Source organism: Corapipo altera, unplaced genomic scaffold, assembly GCF_003945725.1.
Source record: "Corapipo altera isolate COAL_440 unplaced genomic scaffold, ASM394572v1 0, whole genome shotgun sequence".
Lineage (NCBI taxonomy): Eukaryota > Metazoa > Chordata > Aves > Passeriformes > Pipridae > Corapipo > Corapipo altera.
Genome location: NW_020884872.1, coordinates 84188615 through 84208260, shown reverse-complemented (window position 1 = coordinate 84208260; position 19646 = coordinate 84188615). Strand labels below are relative to the sequence as shown.

Here is a 19646-nt window from a genome sequence, read left to right as displayed (position 1 = left end):
AAAAGCAGGAATTGGACTTGATTAAGAAGACCTTTTCCAGCTAAGTCTTTTATGCCATAAGGGTGGGGTTTTGTGGTTCTGTGAATGATGAGGTCAAGGGTATCAGCAGTAATTGCAAGGCATTTACTGGTATTAGTGATTTTTCAGACATTATTCCAATTTTACACGATCTGATGCTCAAGTTAATCAACATTTCAGAGCATCCAGGCCATCAGCTATAGCCTGCGTTTCTAATTAGCAGCCAAATGCACAAATACATATTTGCAACCTAGATATCCCATATATAAGGACTCAAAATATTCCTTATAATAAGCTGAGAGGAATGCAGGGAGTATGAGGTAATATATGTATTTGTCTTGTTTAAATTCATTCAAGCCTGTAATGTGCTGAGCCATTCCCTATTACCTGTTTGTACTAGAAGCAGTAACCCCCCCTTAATAAGGAAGCTCTAGCAAACTAATACAATTCTGTAGCTGCTCTAAATGTTGCCTCTTAGAAAAGATCAATACACACATGGGAATGTTTTCATCCATTTCATTCTTTTCTGCATACTTTCCTTTTTTGTTGAAGAATTTGGGATCGGTTTTAAAGGGTTTTTTAAACAGTAAAAATGGATAGTTTTGTTTCCAATCTTTGATGAGTTCTTCTTTTTAATTCAGTAGAGTGTCCCAGACAACCTTAGGAGATGGCTGAAGACATCCTTTACTGGAAGAGCAGCACAGCTGAGCATAGGAAAGTGACAGTTTATTAATGGCATTATTCAATGTTAGTAAATGGCATTAATCATAATAATAAAACAGTTCAACCTAATGAGGTATATTCATGTTTATTTTCATAACACATTTGCCAAGATTCGGTTTCTCTTACTGATGGTCCTTCTGATCTCTGTATTTTGGGAATTCTGTAAAGTTATCCTGTTCTATGAATAATTATGCCTAGTACTATTGGTATTCTTGCTACTGTTTATTTTTCTGCTTTAGCTTATAATGATTTTAAATTATTTGTGGGTTGTGATTTTAAGGTGGGGTTTTTTTATTGTAGGCTACAACTTTCATGCTTATTTATGGAATTAATAAAATCACATTAGCTTCCACACCACTCTATTTTCAGTGAGAAACTTTTTTTTCCCCTGAGTCTCTTTTAGGAACCCCTTTTTTATCTCTTCCCACTCTAAATATATCAGAATTTCATGCAGTATAAGTACAAAACTGGCATATGATGTCTTAGCTGTGAAACGTTTTGTGTAAGTTTTCATAGAAGTTCACTTGGGAATTTTGAGCCCTGATTTAGTGATGTCTTTTTTTTCATTTTTGTCTGAAAATCGGGCAGGTCAGACTGATCTACATTTCCAGTTTTATTTTGAAAAGATTCCCACACAAAGACAGTGAGTCTTTTGCCTCTTTAGTCACACTAAGTCATTTTTGATTTGGGAGATGATGAAATAGGATTGTACCCTTTTTCTTTTCACAGCATTGTTTAGTTTAAGGTGGTATCTTCTGTGTACAACAGTGCTGGGGAAGATGCCATCTGCCCCAGTCTGTTCCCAGCTTTTTATCCCTGTGTTCTACCCTCCTTAACACTTGCAGGCAGTTTTGTACCTGAGTGCTTTCCATTCTAGATCGATCAGATTCAGACAGGTTAGTGTAAATTGGGTACACAGGCTAACCCAGCTCTTTCTCATTGTAAGGGATTTGGAAACACTGACAATAACCACGTAGCTGACAGGTGGGACACTCAGGAGACTTTTAGAAGGAGGAAATTTATAAACAGCTGAAGGCAGTTAGGAATCATTTGCCATCATTTACAAGTCTGTAAAAGAGGAATACCTACCAAGTATAGTTACAGGGTTAGTCAAGACTACCAGAATGCCTGTCAGTATTGCCATGCCTAGGAAACTCTAGAAGCAATCAGCTCTGCATTTAGTTTCCTCATACCAATTCATGTCTTAAGCAAGCATGTCTTCTTCATTAAGAAGATATGGCTAATTAGTGCAACATGCCCAGCTCCCAAGAAATAGAACAAACAGAAGCAAGCAAAAAACAAGGAAGCAAAAATAAGTAACAATTGCCCCAGGGCAATGATTTTGGATGGGAAATTGTGGAAATTGAATAATGTCTGAAAATAAGATCTTCCACCACTAGCCTGAAGCGACAAAATAGCTAAATGAATTAGCTTAGCTATTAATGGAAAGTAGGTTTTGTTTCTTTGCAATGTCACACATAAATATTTGTCGAAGAATGAGGATTAAAAGGCAGGGAAGTGGTTTTTTTTTTCACCTTGACAAAATGACAGAGTCACTTTGTGCTTAAAACTCAAGAGATATCTTGAAATGTGTCGGTACTGTACAAAACAGTAACTCCTACAAAGCTATCAAGGTTAATGAGACATAAGCTACTCTGCTGGATGAGCATGGCTGTGCAAGTTGGATGCCAGGGATGAAGTGATGTGCCCAGCTTTCCCAAGATTTCACACTTTGCTGCCAAGGCAGGCCATGTGTTATATGGTTGTTTCAGATCTGCAACTCTACTCTTTATTTGCCTTGCCCCTTCTCGGGCATGTGTGCACACAATGTTTTTCAGAATGTTAACTCAGTGTGAGCCTCGGGTAATTTGAAAAAGTGCCATAAACAGTCCTGTTTAGTTCAGGGTGCATCAATTCAAATAACGAGTGAATTTGAGAATGCAGTAAAATTCAGTGCAGGATAAAGCTCTCCAAAATATTGTGAGGGGTTATTTTCAAAAGCTATTGAATTGCTTGCGGTTTTCTTCAGTGTTTGGAAGAAGTTGCAAAAAATTTCCAGCTGAGAAACTCCAGGCTGACACTTCATGAACCAAGGATACACTTTAAGGGAGGAAGTAGAATAGCACCTCAGTGGGATACATAGTCCTTGTCACTTGCTAGTAGCTTGATTTATTTTAGTACATCTCTTTCATGAAGAGGTATAAATTTTTTGAAACTAAAGCTTCCAGAGGCAATTTGGCTTGACACTGTATTCCCTGGGACTAAAATATAATGTGTTATTAGTCTTGTGAATGTATTGTGGAAGGAAACATATTTTCAGGTGTATTTATATTCTCAACTAACGCAATATGAGGGCTGTATCTAACAGTGCAATATATGGGGAAAGCATTATAGTCAATAATAAAGCAAATTAAAATAAAGTTAGTGGTGATATCTAGGCAATGAGGCCAGCTACAGAACAAATATATAGGGTGAAATTTTAATTAGAAAACAGGCTGAATTGTAAATACCTGAATATAGGTAAAGGAAGGCAACTAACCAATATCAAAGAATAAAGACATTAATGACCCTACTGTGCTGAAATTTTAAAGGGCAAAGCAATCACTAAAAATCAGTAAATATACCTGTGTTATTATTTTTGAAAGGTTCCTGAAAAGGCGTATGGAAAATATTTCAATAAAAACAAGCAGAAATATTCAAAGTAATAAAACCTAATAAAATGTGTATATATCTTCACTTTTACAGTATTGAACTCTATGTTTTTCATTTCCTTTGAGTGAGCTCAAGAGAGTTATATGACTGATAAGAAATAGCAGCATCACTTGTTCTGTTGCTCAGTGCGTCATGAATGGCTTTTGAGCAACACTTTCTCAAGTCAATAATGACCATTACTGCATCAGAATCACATGCAGTTTTTTTCTGTCAATTCATGAGTTTAACTGATAATAAATCTAACTGATTGTTTGGACTTATTGGAAGCATAATGTTTGCCATACAATATGAGACCCAAAGCCAACCTTGTACAGAACTATGTCCCTGGCAGTGGCTAACATCAGATATGGCAGAGGAAGATAAAGGAACCAAAGCTACAGTGAACTGTACCTAACCATAGTATGTTAGTGTGTTTATTTCTTATGAAATTACTGCAGACCACAAAGATTTTTCACCATCATTAGCCTTCTGTGTAACTGTTTGCAACATCAGACAACTATAGAACTGAACTCCTAATCTTCCAAAAAGGGTACCTTTAGCAAAAAAATTGACATAAATATTAAACAAAAAAAAGTTATAAACAGAAGACAAAAAATACTAGTATTATCAGTTCATGTCTTTTTGCACACTCTTTCACTTTTTATGTGTATTATAGTAGTTACAAAGGCTTCCAGGATAGTGGGTTGCTGGGCATCTGGCAGGCATAGCCAAAGACACCAAGTTAGTCTAGCAGCCATATCTCTGCCATAGCTGTCATAATATGATGAGACACTTTGTTTGACTCACACAGCTTCCCACTGTAAATCTGTGAAAAAGCAAGAACCAGATCCAGTGCTCTGAAGTCTTGATGTTGGTCTGCTCACCTTCCTCTCATCTACAAGTATAAAAACAACGGTGACTGGTGAGCCTTGTGTGCAAAGGGCAGAAATGTAAAACACTCTCTGTAAGAGGAAGTGTGTTCTATTATTTTAAATCTTAAGCCATTTAGCTAAGACATCTGCTAAGAGGAGGCAAAGGAAAAAAATATTTGCATAAATAATATTACCATAATAATAGTATTATGCACATATCTATCTCATGTGTCCAAGGCAATAAGTTCATGACTTGCTGTAGAGGCATAAAATTTGTGTTCCCATGAGCAGAACAGAAGAAAATCTCAGAATGTTTAAACTGGCCTCAATCCACTGAAATTATACCAAATTGGTACTGATAAAGAAGTTGACCTGGCAGCTGCTCCTTTATTTTAGATTTATTCAATATACCCTTTTTGAAGTGATAAAGTTCTCGAATTAATGCCTTACAAGTTTGGGGGGTTTTTTTATACATTGTAGTCTGTTAAAATTGGACAGTTAAGGACAAGTCTGGGGGTTTTTTTATATATTGTAGTCTGTTAAAATTGGACAGTTCAGGTTTAAGTTTTTGTTTAAGTTCTCATTTAAATTTCTACTCTTTAGTAAATCTGTTATCATCTATAAGCAAACGGTGATTATCCTGACTTGCACAGAAAAGCAAATATTGATACCTGCTGACAGAAAGAATTGCTATCTCTCTAAAGGTGCCAGCACTAAGTGTTCAAGCTAATAAAGACTTGGACTAGGATGTTGAACTATCATTTTCACTATTGTATCATATGTCAGCATTTCAGTTTCTTAGCTATGCTTTACTTGTAGGATCAGGGCTTTTCTGTTACCATGTTCTCTAAATTCAATCAATACTACAATCTTAGTTATAAATTTAAAAGTGAAAAATAGCAGTAATGTAGCTTTGGAAAATTCTGCAACCTTTTCTCATAGAAAAGCTGCAGCATATTTATTCATTTATTGTAGCTATTCTTTATTGCTATGACCAAAAAGTACCATCAAGCCATCAGATATAATATCTCAGTCTTTGCTGGTTTTAGATTTAGAAATTATTTGATTTTGTAGTTTGCTTTCTTGCATTCAGTTTTAGTCTTCCAAATGCATCTAAGATTTCCAGGAGTTTTCTTGTATGCTCAAGTATCATAGCGTTTTAGGCCATTTATGAACTCACTTGGAGAATTTTAATTTAAAATTTCAATATACTGCTTATATTAATAGAAAAAGTACTCCCCACCACGTAGGTACCCACTTGCACAGTTGTTAGAGGGGTTGGCAGGATTTTAGGTGTCTAAATCACTTCATCAGTGAAAATATTGGTCACTGCATCCCCTCAGATGCCAAAGTGGATTAGACAAGATTTTGTAGATCATAGCTGTGATCTTGGCTAGCTAAACATGAAGTTGAAGTGTATTACTCTTTGGGTTTGGGAGTTCAGATCTTTTTGTAATTGGGCTGGCCATTTGCCTTGCTTTGATTTCTCAGTATATGAGCTAAGGAGAAGGTTCAAGGTGTTTGAGGTTTACTGCCAAAGATCTGTCCTGTCCTTTCAACATGTCCAAGTGCTTTGAAAAGGCAAACAATTGATATTTGAAGGTTAGAATATGTATGAGTCCTAGATATAGCACTTGGTGAGGTGTTGGAATGAGGTAGAAGGAAAAGAACCAGCTCTGTGTCCATATATTCAGTCTAAGGAGTCCTGTATGAAGCAGACAAACATCAGTTATTCAAACTGGTGTCTGTATTTAATAAATAAGCTGTTTTGGCTTTGACTGGCTTGGGGGCAATTCACATTGTAGCAATTCAAGCTGACCCTACTTGCTCTCCTGACTGAACAGGAAGTTGAGAAGAGCCAACATTAGAAAACAGATTCTTGGAAAAATGAGGATTTGCTTCAAGCAGCATGCAGAGCCCAACATGCCAATGCCAGAGCCCTGGAAGTTGGTCTTGCTGTCCCTGTAACTTGGCCATTCCTCAAAGCAGCGATCTCTCTCCTCTCCCACATCCGATGTCACTAGCTCCACCTCTCCAGGGACAATGAGTTTTATCTGTGTCTTCAGGACAGTCAATTTCAGGTCTACCTGCACTGCTATGAGCTCTGAGCCAGCTCTAAAGTGTGGTATGGACAAATACTTCCCTCCATCCCTTTTGCCCTGTTTCTTAGAGCAACAATCCCAGTGCCACAGGCCAGCACAAACCATTATATCTTCTGGTCTGACTCCAGCGATTATACAGGTTATAGTCTGCTCGCCCTTTTAGTCTACCATAGCTTTATCAGTTTCTTAAGCTACCAGAGTTTGTTAGATCGTTAGGGAATCAGGCAATGGGTAGGATCTTTGCAGATGGATTTTAGTAAGTCTAATTTGGGAGTTTTTGCTAATTAAGCATTCCAGCAGCAACACGTTCTTTGTTCTCCCTTTCTTGAAAGAGCATGAAATTAGTGAATCAGCTTTAACTGTATTTTTTCGTCATCATGTCACAACTTTAGGGTCCTTTTCATTGTGTAAGAGCCTTGCAAGTCAGGTCCAATGCTGAATTTGAAGGACACGTGAAGTGTTTTTCTGGACTTCAGCACTGCCCTTATTCACACCTAGCAAATGCAAAGCTATTAGGAATCAGCTCCCCTGGAATGATCACACTCACAAAGTGTTAAGAAAAAAGGACTTTTTCCCAGTAGGCAGAACTACTCTGATGGCAGAGTATCACTGTTTCTTTTTCTGTTCAGATTTCAAATGCAGCTGTCACCATACTATCAGTAGAATCAGTAGAAATAGGAATGAGTAGAACTAGTAGGGCCGAGTTTAAAGAAGTTGACCTGAGCTGGGTTAAATACTGGCTGTATTGATGGCCGTACAATTTCTGGTCTAGGCATTTGTCAGGAGGGAGGGAGGAGTTACATTTGAATATTTTTTATGCATAAGTATGAAGAAGGTACTGTGGAAAAATATGGTCCCATAAATTTGGTTATTTTCAAATTATCTATGTATTTCAATCCAAAGGGAAAAATATCTCAAGAACACAAAGGAATAGGATATCATTAGTACTCCAGTATTTTTTTGATATCAAGCAGGGAACAGGAGCTTGAACCCTGAATTTCCATCACACTCTTATTAGACAATTTTTAAGATGTGTTGTAGTTTCAAGAGGTCTTCCAAAAAGAGAGAGATTACTGAATTTAGAATAAATTTACAGTATGTTAAAATCAGTTGAATTACAAGTGTGCGCTGACATCAGAACACAGGTGATAATATCATCATCTGACCAAGCTGTAGTCATTTGAGTATCTCATGAGCTGATGTTGCAAATAGCTGGATGCTGCTCTAGAGAGAGTCGGATTTCCAATCCTCTGTTCTCAGTCTCCAGATTGGTGTCTAAATCTGGGAGTTACTCCTACACCTCACATACAGAGTCAGCCAGGGATGTAATTGTTTATTAAAGGGAAAGTTGCTCTGCTGTAGACCACTTGTATCTTTAGCTTTGCCTAGATGTAAAACATCAAAGAAGCTGAGTTACACTGTATGTTTACTGGTTTTTAGAGTGTATGCAGCATAAATGAAAAAGACCTAGTAACAACCCTTAAAATTGTAATATTCTGTCTATATACATAGGACTGATACTGTATGAGGAAGAGAAACATAAGCTTTTGGTATTTAAGATCACCTTTCCTATTTGCAAAGAAGAAATGTTAGGTTTGTTATAATGAAATATAAGCTAAACTAAGCCTTGCTCAGAAGAAGATTATTTAGTAAGTAAATTCTAAAGCAGGGGATTAGAACAAATAGGACTCACACAGAGCAAACGTAAATCCTACACTGGGACAAACATTTCAAAACTAAACTCTGCTTAAAAAACAACATGGGTTTGTAGGAGCCTTAGTTCTACTGAGGATTTGGGCTTTTAAATTTCTGAGAAGTTTGAAGATGTACCCTAGGTGAATGAAATGAGCAAGAAACAAGCAACAGAATAAATCTAAAATACCATCTGCATGTAGGAGTGTCTCTTCTTCTGACATACAGAATTTCAGTTGCAGTCAGTGAAATCATAGGTATGTGGGAAGACTGAAGAGTCTTATACCACAGCAGTGGTTCCCAGCTGACTAGCAAAGTAGCCACTGTCACTTAACAGACTGAGTAGGCAATGCCAAGAAAGGTCAATGGAAGATAGGTAAAGGGAGGTAAAATGTGTCAAGGATGAAGAAGGGAAAAAACCCAAACACAAACCCCCAAATCAAATCACTCTGCTAAGCCAGCTTGAAGGTAGCTAGTGTTTATGTAAAATGTGGGATCTTGCAAAGGTCAGGTGTTTTTATCCAATGAAAAGTTAAAGTCCTCTGAATAAAATGAATTAGTTATTGCAAAGCATCTAGACATTCTGGGAACTGAGCCAGTGGGAACAGCAAATGATCAAACAAAAATAATGTTGAGATTTCTACTAGGAGAAAATGTGAATGCTGCTGTCTTACAGTGTTCTCATGTAGCTCAAACAGCAGCTAACAGGATGCAGGCCAATGGGTTATAAATGCACTGTAAAGATTTATTTGCTTAAGCTGAGAGGTGGTGTGATCTGGCAGGATGTACCTACAGCCTTTAAGGGAGGAAACACTGCATTGCTGTTTTACTTGTGCTCTAGCCTTTCTGTGGAGAAAAGAATCCTTCTTTTGAAGGCATCAGTGGAACAAAACATTGAGGTGCAGGAAACATCTCCTCTTTGCTGGCATCAGTCTGCAACATCTTACTCTTCAAAGTGTCACTGACTCATTGAAATGTACTGCGTACACTCTCTCAAGTTAGTCTTCTAGCTCACATCAATAGATTTCCTGGGCTTAGGTTGAAATATGACTCTCTGTGTGGTTGGAGCATTGCCTGTAGGTTGTCAGTTACAAGGAATTAGAATTTGTCTCCAAAACTGCAGCCTTTCCTCTTGCAAACCAAAACCATTAGGTCACAAAACAAGCAAGGGGAACATGCCAGCAGAAGGGACCATTGACCAAGCTGTACAAGGGCTGGGTCCTGTCAGCAAGGAGCCTTACCAAATGATACACCTCCAGCTGAATCCTTGTTCAAGTGCTGATCCCATGTTGCTGGTCAGCATGTCACAACATTTTACAAAGCTACCAGCAGAGCTATGGAGGAGAACAAGGTGAGGAAGGTAGTTTTGTGCCATCCTTATGCGGCTTGGGTTTGGCATTTTGGGGATCATCCAACCTAAGACCAAGTTACGGCTCCACCTGTTTAAAAGAAACAGAGCCCAAACCTCAGTGGGCAGAGTAAATAGGGTGGCTAATTGCTCATATAATGATTTGACAGCTGCTGTGGGGATAATTAGACTTGGAGATATCTTCTTCGGTTTGATGGGATTTTCCAGTAAATTCTTGACTCATTAATAACTTCAGTGCACCATCCCACTGCCCCTAACAACGTATCAGATTGTTTGGAAGGAGGAATGATACAGTGGAAAACTGCTTTCAACATCCTTTCCACAAACTGAGAGATATTTGATAACACACTTTCCTTTCCTGAAACTGCAGTTCAGTGTGTCTAGCTAACTGACTCCTCACCTAGTCAGTGCTGAAATGTTCATGTACCATAATAAAAAGGACATTTATTTACCTAAAATGATACATTAATGCAGGTCCTGTTACACCTCCATTTTCAAGACATGCCTTACATTCATTAATTTAATAGCAATTTGCATTTAGCAGCCCTAATGATTATATAGGTCAAGAAAACTAAAATATCTTTATTCTCTGTGCGTTTCTTATCTCCTTAGAGTACGCTCGATTTGAGGCAAAAATCCATGACCTGCGTGAGCAGATGATGAATCACAGCATGAGTTCTGGATCCGGATCCCTGAGGACTAATCAGAAGAGGTCACTGTATGTCAGGTAAGCAGGAAAAGCTTTCTTCTGGGAATATGTCAGCAGCTACCTTGTCCATGCCGGACCCGTGTTGTTAGTTCAGCAAGATGAGAAAGAAGTTTGAGGAGCTGCATTGAAATGAACTGAGAAATGCATCAATCTTACAAGCACAGCAGCATCAATGTAAAAACTGGATAAAAGCCCTATTTGTCCTATTGCTTAATCTGACCATTTCAAGTAATTTTCAGAGTGTTATACCTTTATAGTGACTTGGGTTTATGAGATAAAAATTTCTTCCCAGTTGTCAGCTCTTTCGACAACTGAAATGGATATTGTGGTATAATGACACTATGTTTCTGTGTGAGGTCTTGCCCAGACAATGATTGTTCTCAGAAAGAACACTTTTTCACCAAGACCTTTTTCTTAAAATGCAAGAACTGTTATATGCTTTACAGACTGCTGCTATCCCCTTGAGTATGTTTACACTTCTATCAGTCTATGCTGCAAAGAAACCATGCAAGATCAAACCTGCAGATGAAATAGTAAACAAGTTGGTGTACATATATTAAATAGGGTAGTTAATAACATGTGAGTTGCCTAACTGAGCAGTGTTTGCAGTTTTGCTTTGACTGTGCAAGTCTATTGCCGTAGTCTTTGCTGGGTGAAAGACTGGATGTTGCCAAGTTACCCCAGCAAAGTTCTTGCTGTCACTCATACCTTTTGGAACTTGCGGAGACTATGGAACTCTGTGCCAAGTATTTTAATAAACTTTATGATTTTGCTTCTCTAGGCTTTTCATCCCCCCTCCTTCCCCACCCCTTTCCTCAGCCTCCCTATGCTCAGCATATAATTTGAAATTCCTGACAATCATGAAGTAGAGGGAAGCAATTTGTCAGCTCTAGGCAGTGATAATTATTCACAGGGGAGCTAATTCAGGTGATAACATTGCAGAGATCCAATTAAGGCTAAATTCTACATTTTGTCATTATGCTCTCAGTGTGAAAGGGTAAGGTAGCAGAGAAGGAAGGGAAAACTTGAATGTTAGCTTGAATGATCTTATTCTGGTGAGCAGCAACCACGTGAAGTACTAATTGGCACTGTCACCAGAAGAAGCAAGGACTGAAAGGATATGGATCACTGTTACCAGTGGTCTTGCTGTCAGGCAAGGTCAGGTTGGAAGTGTTCTGGTTTTCAATGCATCTCTAACCTTCTCTGACCTGAATTTGTTTTTTTTTCCAGACCAAACACAGAGTGACTTTTTTTGTCAAGAGCTTTGGTCAGCTCCCTGAATATGCATTTTATGAAAAGCTACAATTGCATGTGTAGATATAGTCCAAGCTTACTTTGCTTGGGGTAGGCAAGGAAACTAAAATGTGGGGAACAGTGATACAACAAGTCCAAGCCAGTAACTTCAGGTTAATTCCAGTTGTCACAGGTATAGAAGGCTTAGACAAAATTTATTAAAGAAGCCATGCCGTTAAATCATGAGGACTCCCTTGCTTTCTAAACTCCTTCTCAGAGAGGAGTCTAGGTGAAGCTGAAGCCAATCTTAGCCTTGGATTGTGTCAACAGTTTAAATGTAAGGAGGTTTTAATGATTGACAAAACGAGAATATTTATATAAAATTAATCATTTTTTATTACAAATGATCAGATAAAAGATCTTAATCTGAATTATTTACTACACAAAATAAAAGCTAAAATTACTGGTAGTATAGTATAAGATAGGATAGTGCACTATATTGAAGCAATTATTGAAGCAATTATATTAAAACTAGCAAAAAGAATTAATTATTAGAGATTTGATATAATTCACCCATATCAATGCTCGTGGGGAGATCTCTTCCTCTCAGCCTTGAGGAGTATCCTTGGAGGGTGTCCCTACACAGGGGAAGAATCTCTACACCAACACTTCAAGAAGGGTTATGTTAGAAGAACCTGACTGTATGAAAGAGGACTGGACTTCTATAGCATAAAGTAGCTGACTGCTAGCCACACGTTTACAGGCCAGCTCCCATCTTACCTGTCATGTCCAACTTCGAAAAAATGAATGTGCGCTTGGAGTTTGGTGGACCAGGGTGGTTTTAGCATTTCAACACCAAAACAGCACCCAAACATGCCACCAGTAACTCGTCACGGATAACTTGCATGACAGCTTGCATTGTATGCATTCTCTGATTGGATTCTAGGCCTTATTTGGGTAGGCCCTCCTGCCACATCAGTGTACACATAAAGGGCTAACAGAGAGTCCTGAACAACTTACTAGTTTGAACTGCAGCAAAGCTCAATTACTTCTGTAACAGTATTGACCTGGTAAGCTCTGCTGAGAACTGAGGCTTATTAACTTTCACGCTGAGCCAAGCTGAGATATCTGTACTGCATCTGGACTAGCCTAGTTTTTCTGTATAGCACTGCTCTGTGTGCACCAATGAGCCTGGTTTTCTGCTCGTTTTTGAAGTCTGGCTGTGGTTTGCCTCACTAAAGCTGCTATACACTGGTGCTTCACTACAGGAGTCGTTGATGTCTTAGCTGCTTATCTAAATAGCACTTGCCAAACCATAAATGCAAAATCTGTTCTCCTATTCCAGAGTTGTTCCAACAAATGCCCCAAACCTCTAAAGCAGAAAACCACAACAGTCTCAGTCACCTTTGTTAGCATATATTTTTTGCAGTCGAACCCAGACAAGTGGCTGTGTGTATGTCTGAGCAGTCTGTTTGAGAGGCTTTGTATTTTACATATTATTATAATGTGTTTGTAGTGCAGTAGCACCTTCAGCATTGTATCCGGCACTGTTAGTTCAGTTCATGTACAATAATTACAAAGGTAGCTTATGTCTCAGTTAGGCACTAAGGAAAAAATAAATGCTTGATCAGAAATGTGCTTGTTTTCAAAGAAAATGTTCTCTTTATGGATGAACTCTTTACAGACAGGAAGTCATGTAAAAAGCTGGGATCTAGCATTTGGTTTCTATTCTTACAACTCAGGGCATGTCTCTTTCAATGGATTATTTTGGTCAGCATGTGCAAGAGAACTTGAGGCAAATTACCATATGTTGCTGTAAATCTGTAGCTGTAATGCCAAGTTGATGATTCAAGTTTGCTGTTTTCCTTTCTTTGTAGTGTATGTATGTAGTAGTGTATGATGTAGTGATTCTGCTGTCCTTCACTGAGTATGCCAAGCATAGGTTGGTTTGGTTTTTTTTAGCTAGAGAGCTTAATCAAAGTAAATAACTATACTCTAGGCAGCACAGCGAAATAAATTAAGAGCTATATAGGTTGCAATAATTGAAAATGTGGCATTATCTGCTCATAGAAAAGCCAACAAAAGAGGATGAGAAAGAGTACAGACATGCCAGTGGACATGGGGTTCAGTGAATGCAGGGCTTCTTCATTAGCTTACAGTCTGTGATTTCCCCATCCCGCCCCTACTAAAATAGCATAGCATTGAGATATATAAAAGATATTATATTAAATGAAGTAAAATGTAATATGGGTTAAAGGGTTGAATGTGAGACTAGAAGTAGATGGCTGAAAGCAATGTAAAGTCACACTTAAGGATTGTATAAGACACAGGAAAGATCAAGAATTACTTGTTCAGAGAAATTGAGTAGCTCTTTGACATGATCTATCTGTGCATACTCTGGTGTTTCAGATTTTTCTTATTTTTTTCTTTCTTTATGCCAGTCTGTCCTTCTGATGCCTCCTGGAATATTTCCCAGGAATTTCTGATTTATTTTTTTTTTCCTTACTACCTGTTCCTTTTGTGTCACAGACCCTGTATCACTGTTTGGGATGTCATCAGAAAGTTCACAACACTAAAGGCAAAGTGTGACACTTTAGGGGAGAATGGAGCAGTAGGAAGTGCTGTTAATCCTTTTGGAAACCCAAAACCTCTTTGTCACTAAATCTCTCTGTTGAGGAAAAGAAATACAGAAAGAAAAGCAGAAATTGAGAGAACTAATACGAAACATAGCAAATGTTATTTTTATGTTTTATTTGGTTGTGAAAGTGAATGAATTTAAACTGAATTCAATAACTGAAGTAATAGGCTAAAAAAAATTCAGCTATTATCATTTTGAAGTCATTGGAATTCAGTCATCAGTTCATGATGAACAAGGAAAGTAAACAAACCCATCGCCAGCTAAATGTTGTGCCATATCCATACGTAGCAGGATCTTTAGTGGTTCATATGCAAATTCATGTCTTCCTTTTTGTCTTTTTGGCTCAAGGTTTTAAAATCTGATCTTGTGAGATTATATATTTATCCGTCTTGAAAAAAGTATATGCTTTGCTTTATCCTTCTAAATCCATATCAATAGTCAAATTTTTCAGGCTATGTGAGGTTACTACTGGTACTCTTAGGAAATACCAGATTGTGTTATTTAACTCATAGCCTATGGATCATGACAGGCTTTTGAAGAGTTAAGCATCAGAGAAGTACAGTCCTTTAAAAAGTTTTGTGAATTCGAGCAACCACTGAAACTTTAATATAAAATTGTCAAGCTTTAAAGAAAACTGGGAGCTTAAGGGCTTTTCCTGTTGATTTACTAGGTTCCTTCTGAGCTTAAAGTACTTCTGCTAGATTTGTGAGGGTAAAACTAGATACTTCCGTAATTGCTAGTAGACCTACAAAGAAAAGATTTTCAGGAATCATCTGACTGCTGTCTTAGAGTCTGTTGTTGGTTTACAGAGTCACTGCACCTTTTAAGCCTTATTCAAACTAGACAGCTTCTGAAATAATGTTTATGTTTATATTTAAAAACTCCAGTTGTCCAAAGCCTCAACCAGTCACTGTGGAGATGTATCACACTCTGAAGAAAAAACTCAAAAGTTTCACACCTTCCCCAGCCCTTTCACTGCCACTTCACTGTTTAAAATCTGTTCAGTACCTTCAGTGACCAAATATCATTCATCTCATAATGGCTCCTTGTTGCTCTGTATGAAGGGACTGATTGAGATTACTGAAATGGAGGTATTTCAACTTCAGCACTTCTTTCAAATATATCTGCACAATGTGAATGGTACAGTTGGCTGTAAAAGTGGGGGTGGAAATCTGGGCTGGGGCAGGACTGGATCCAGCTGTAATGTCAGAAGAAGTGGTTCTGCAGCTGCCTCTCCACTGTACAGGGAAGGCTAAAGGGGGATGTGGGCCCCAGGGCAGAGCTTGTTCCTAATAAGATGAAGAAGCTTACGATCAACATTTTTGTTTCAGTCCATGCTGCATTATTTATAAATACTGTGCACAGTGCAAAGATGTGCCTCTTAGTCCAGTATATTTTTGTCTTCTTCTAGCTGGAATTAGTGTTTCATAGCTTTGATAGATATGTGCTGTACAAACACATAGAATTATGTGTTAAAAATTAATTTGTTCTGGTTCATTTTTTATTGAGCCAAGAGGAATAAGAATCTGAAGACTTTCCATGGTAACTTAGCAGCAGCAAAACAGAAGCCAAGGCTGAGGTATTCCTGGTTGTTTACTCTGATTCCCAGTACAATTAATTCTACTTAGGTATTAGACACCTTTATACAGATATCCTGAATTTAGAAATTAGCATGTTGCTGTATCATAGAATCATAGAATGTTTTGGGTTGGAAAGGACCTTAAAGATCATCTAGTTCCAATCCCCCTGCCATGGGCAGGGACATCTTTCATTAGAGAGACATTGATTTTCAGCACATCATAGAAATTCTCAGTTATGAAGTTTGTAGAGTTACAACTGAAGTTTGGTTGAGGCAGTTTGTAAAGACTGAATCTGGTATCCGGGACTGGTTTTATGCAATGACTGTTAAAGCCGCTGTTCCATCTCCCTGTCTTCTTTGAGGCAGTGAACCCCCACAGGCCACTGAACTTCAGGTTAAAGCTCCATGGGCAAAATTCTCCTGGGAAGCTGCACAGCTGGTTGCAATGCAGTCTGAAATCCACATGAGAAATGCAGCTTTTGGAGACACTGCAGTAGTGAAACCTGAACACATGATAATATCAGACTGGGTGACAGAAAGCTCTCTTATATAGGACTGGAAGGAGAAACATGATAAAGATACAATTGCATCAGGGGTTTTCAGAAGGTGGTACTGAGGGAACTGGAGAGACATATGAAATGGCCATAATTAAATACTCCTTATAAAGAGAGAGAATATTTTTCTTGAAAGATGTGTGTATATATATATATATGTATGTATAAAGAAAATCCAAATGGATATGTTAGTTTTAAATACATACTATGTCTACATACACATTGCAAAATTTTTCACTTAAGCTAGTTAGTTCCCTAGTATCTCTTTGAGTCAGTGGAGTGCACTCGGCACTTTCAGAGTACAATTCATCTCATCCAGAAGTAGACATGGAAAATTGCTCAGGCGAATCATGCCCTAAAAATGTCTATTTCTCCCAGTTGAGTGGAAGGAGCCTTAGGTGATTAGCTGAGATGTAAACATCTATATTAGAGACACTTCAAGTTGTGTGATCTGAATCCCACCCACACTGAAAATCTTTCTCTTTCGCTCTCATACACACACACAGAGTATTCATATACATACCTAGAAGAAGCTATAACATCAAGCTCTCCGACTGTCGTCTCTGCATTCTTCTGCAACGTAGCTTTGAAAAATCGACAGTCTTGTTTAATTAAGCTAGTTTTTTCCCCATATTCTTATCCCTCAGGATTCCTTCTGAATTCATTTGTCACTTTAGTTAGTGCTACTGAGGATCCACATACACTCAGAGCATGGTCATCAAGCAGGATGAGTTTATGACTCCAGCATCTCACTGTAGTTTCTTTCAGTATTCAGAGCACTGTAGGTCAATCCAGACTTCTGGAGAGCAAATGTGAGTGAGTTTGGCACCTAGACATTATTTTTTTGTTTTAATGAGGAAATAGCTATAGCTTACATAGCTATGCCTGGACTTTAATGGCATGATAGAACCATTAAAATTCCCTTTGCTGAACAGTAAGTGGAGGAAAGTGGAATTTTAGTACAATTTGTTCACCTACCTCAAATTCCTAGGCAATTGAATGGTCCAAATTATAGCACAGAGTGGAAACATGCATTCAGAAAATCTGTCATAAGTGGTATAATGCAGACATGTTTGGAAATGGCCAGATAGGTGCACACATAAACTACAGTCCTGAAATGGCTTATTGGACTTGAAATTCCTTTTCAGGGTGGAAAATTGAAACCTACTTGGGACATTACTCATTTCACACATACTGGCTGAGTTTCTGAATATTCAATTACTACTTTTTAGCAGTTCTTCCTCTTAATATAGATTTTTTTCCAGATTCTCCTGGCATTAGTATTCTCATTGGCTTCAGTGAGAGCTGCTCGAATTCAGAACCAAGAAAATAGTGTAAATCTTTATATTTCAAAGCAAGGAGGGTCATTCTCTGTACTTGAGAGACCATTTCCCCAGGGGGAGGTTTAGAAGCTGAACAGTATCAATGAAAAACTATTCACTTAGGTCTTCATTAGTTATCAGAAACACAGAAGAACAGCGAAGGATGAGGGATATGCTGGAATATAAGAATCACCTAAGACAATGGGCAATAAATCCAGTAGTTATTATTTATTACTTTGAATGTCATGTTTAGAACAAAAACATCTAAGTTGAAGAAGGAAGAAGGAAGATGACACCAATTCTTGTCTTTGTCAAAGCAAATGTAATATTTTCTTACAAAATTCAAACTGTTTATGTGCTTAGAGGCATTTACAAAAATTATGGCATTCATCATTCTTCTGCTAAGAATAGAGTAAAGGAAAAATTAAAAATTTCAACTGAAAATTGAAGAACAGAGAATATCTGGAGAGAAACTGTTTTGTTGGGGGTTTTCTTAAGGTGACCTCTCACTGATGTCAGGGGGAGCTGTGAGCATTTCACATATCTGTATATTATGGCAGTGAAATTTTGACAGGTCCTTAACTGAAGTGTCTTAACTATTAACTGATGTGTCTTAACAAAGACTCACAATGGTGATGCCACTCTTAGCTGAAAAATGGATGTGAGAATTATTAATCTTGGACTACTCACCATTCGAAGACCTTCAGGCTTATAGTTTGATGGCATTCTGGTGCTAAAAAAAACCACCTGAAATGTGATGTTATAAATACAACAATATGCCTCACCAATAACCTAGGACTGTGAAAATCAATTTATTTGGCATATAGTCAGTTGAAACTATTAGTCACCTCATAAGCTACTACAGTTTTTCCTAACGCTTACTACATTTCTTATTCATCTGATACTTTTTTGCAGTGTTGATACTAATGAACAGCTAAGGAAAAATGAAGTTTGCTTGCAATTTTTAATAACATTTAACAGACAAAGAAGACGCAGTTAATGGAGAGTGAAAACTGAAGATATAAACACATCAGTCAAACAGTCTCATCTCTGCATCTGACACCAGCTCTTTCCTTCACATCTTCATGTTTATCATATCTGCTGCTCTTAGGTACCAGCTATGAAATGAGTTCACCCAATTCCTTCCAGAGACGTGGGTGCGATGCAGTGTTAGCTGCAGTATGAACTAGCAACCCAGCAAACCTTTTATCAGTGTTTCTCCAGTTGTGTTGAAAAGGGACAAAAAGCAGATTTATTTCCATGTGGTTGTGGCTTTGCAAATCATTGACTATTTTGTGTTCAAAACTCTGAGCTAATGCATGTGGAAATGAGCACCTCAAAGGACTGGCTCAAAGGACAGCCTACAGTAATCTGAGATAATAAGCTCTGCCTAAAGTTCAGAATAGAAAACAGAATATAAAGCAGCTCCTTATCAAAGTCGTGCTTGCCTAATTCATTTTATCTTTATGTTATAAGTAAAACTTGTTGGATTTTAAATAACTGGCTGAAACCTGGAATCATGTCCTCAGTACTGAATTATTAATGCCTGCTGAAACAGCTTTTCTATTAGCAACTTCAGAAGGCATAAGTAGTACATACTTCTGGCCATTTTTCTTATTACTTGGTTTCATAAGTTATTGAAATAATGTCCCAGAACAGGTAATATGCTTGACATGATGTCTGCTTTGCAGAAGCAGCACACCTTTTTCTTTTCTTAAGAGGTGCTTTAATAGCTTTTCATTGCACATATATTGTGCTTTCCAGTTCCCTAGAGTGACTGCCTACTTTCTGCTTCGGAGACTAGAAAGTGTCAGCTAGAATAATATCCAAGCCAGAAGATGATGAGGATGAAGATCTTGGCCACATGTGGGAATATGATTTGTTTGAAATTTTTATAACCAAGATAGACACAATTTCAGCCTCATTTCTAAGCAGAGACTCAGAACATGATCCATCGATGTGGAGGGGGGGGAGGTGAAAGCGAAGATAAACTGTCTGTGGCTTAAAATGGCTGAAAGTGAGTCAGCAAAACAGGCATTTAAGCTATGTGTGTTCTATGTAAAAAAGCAGTCTTATCCAACTAATAGTTGCTTATGATGTTTCCATGTCAACAGCTATAATAGGACACCGTCGGTTTGTGCAGT

General features: G+C 37.9%; 1 protein-coding gene across 19 annotated transcripts in view; it reads left to right on the top strand.

Annotated features, from left to right (window-relative positions):
* DLG2 (discs large MAGUK scaffold protein 2) overlaps window positions 1-19646 on the top strand; it is a 999036-nt gene that overhangs the window by 895289 nt on the left and 84101 nt on the right. For 18 of the 19 annotated variants that reach the window (XM_027658222.1, XM_027659729.1, XM_027658823.1 and 15 more), the window contains one exon: window positions 10080-10194. In XM_027658222.1, the coding sequence (XP_027514023.1) occupies window positions 10080-10194 (115 nt within the window). The remainder of the gene's footprint in view (window positions 1-10079; window positions 10195-19646) is intronic. The other variant, XM_027659642.1, reaches the window with a different exon arrangement.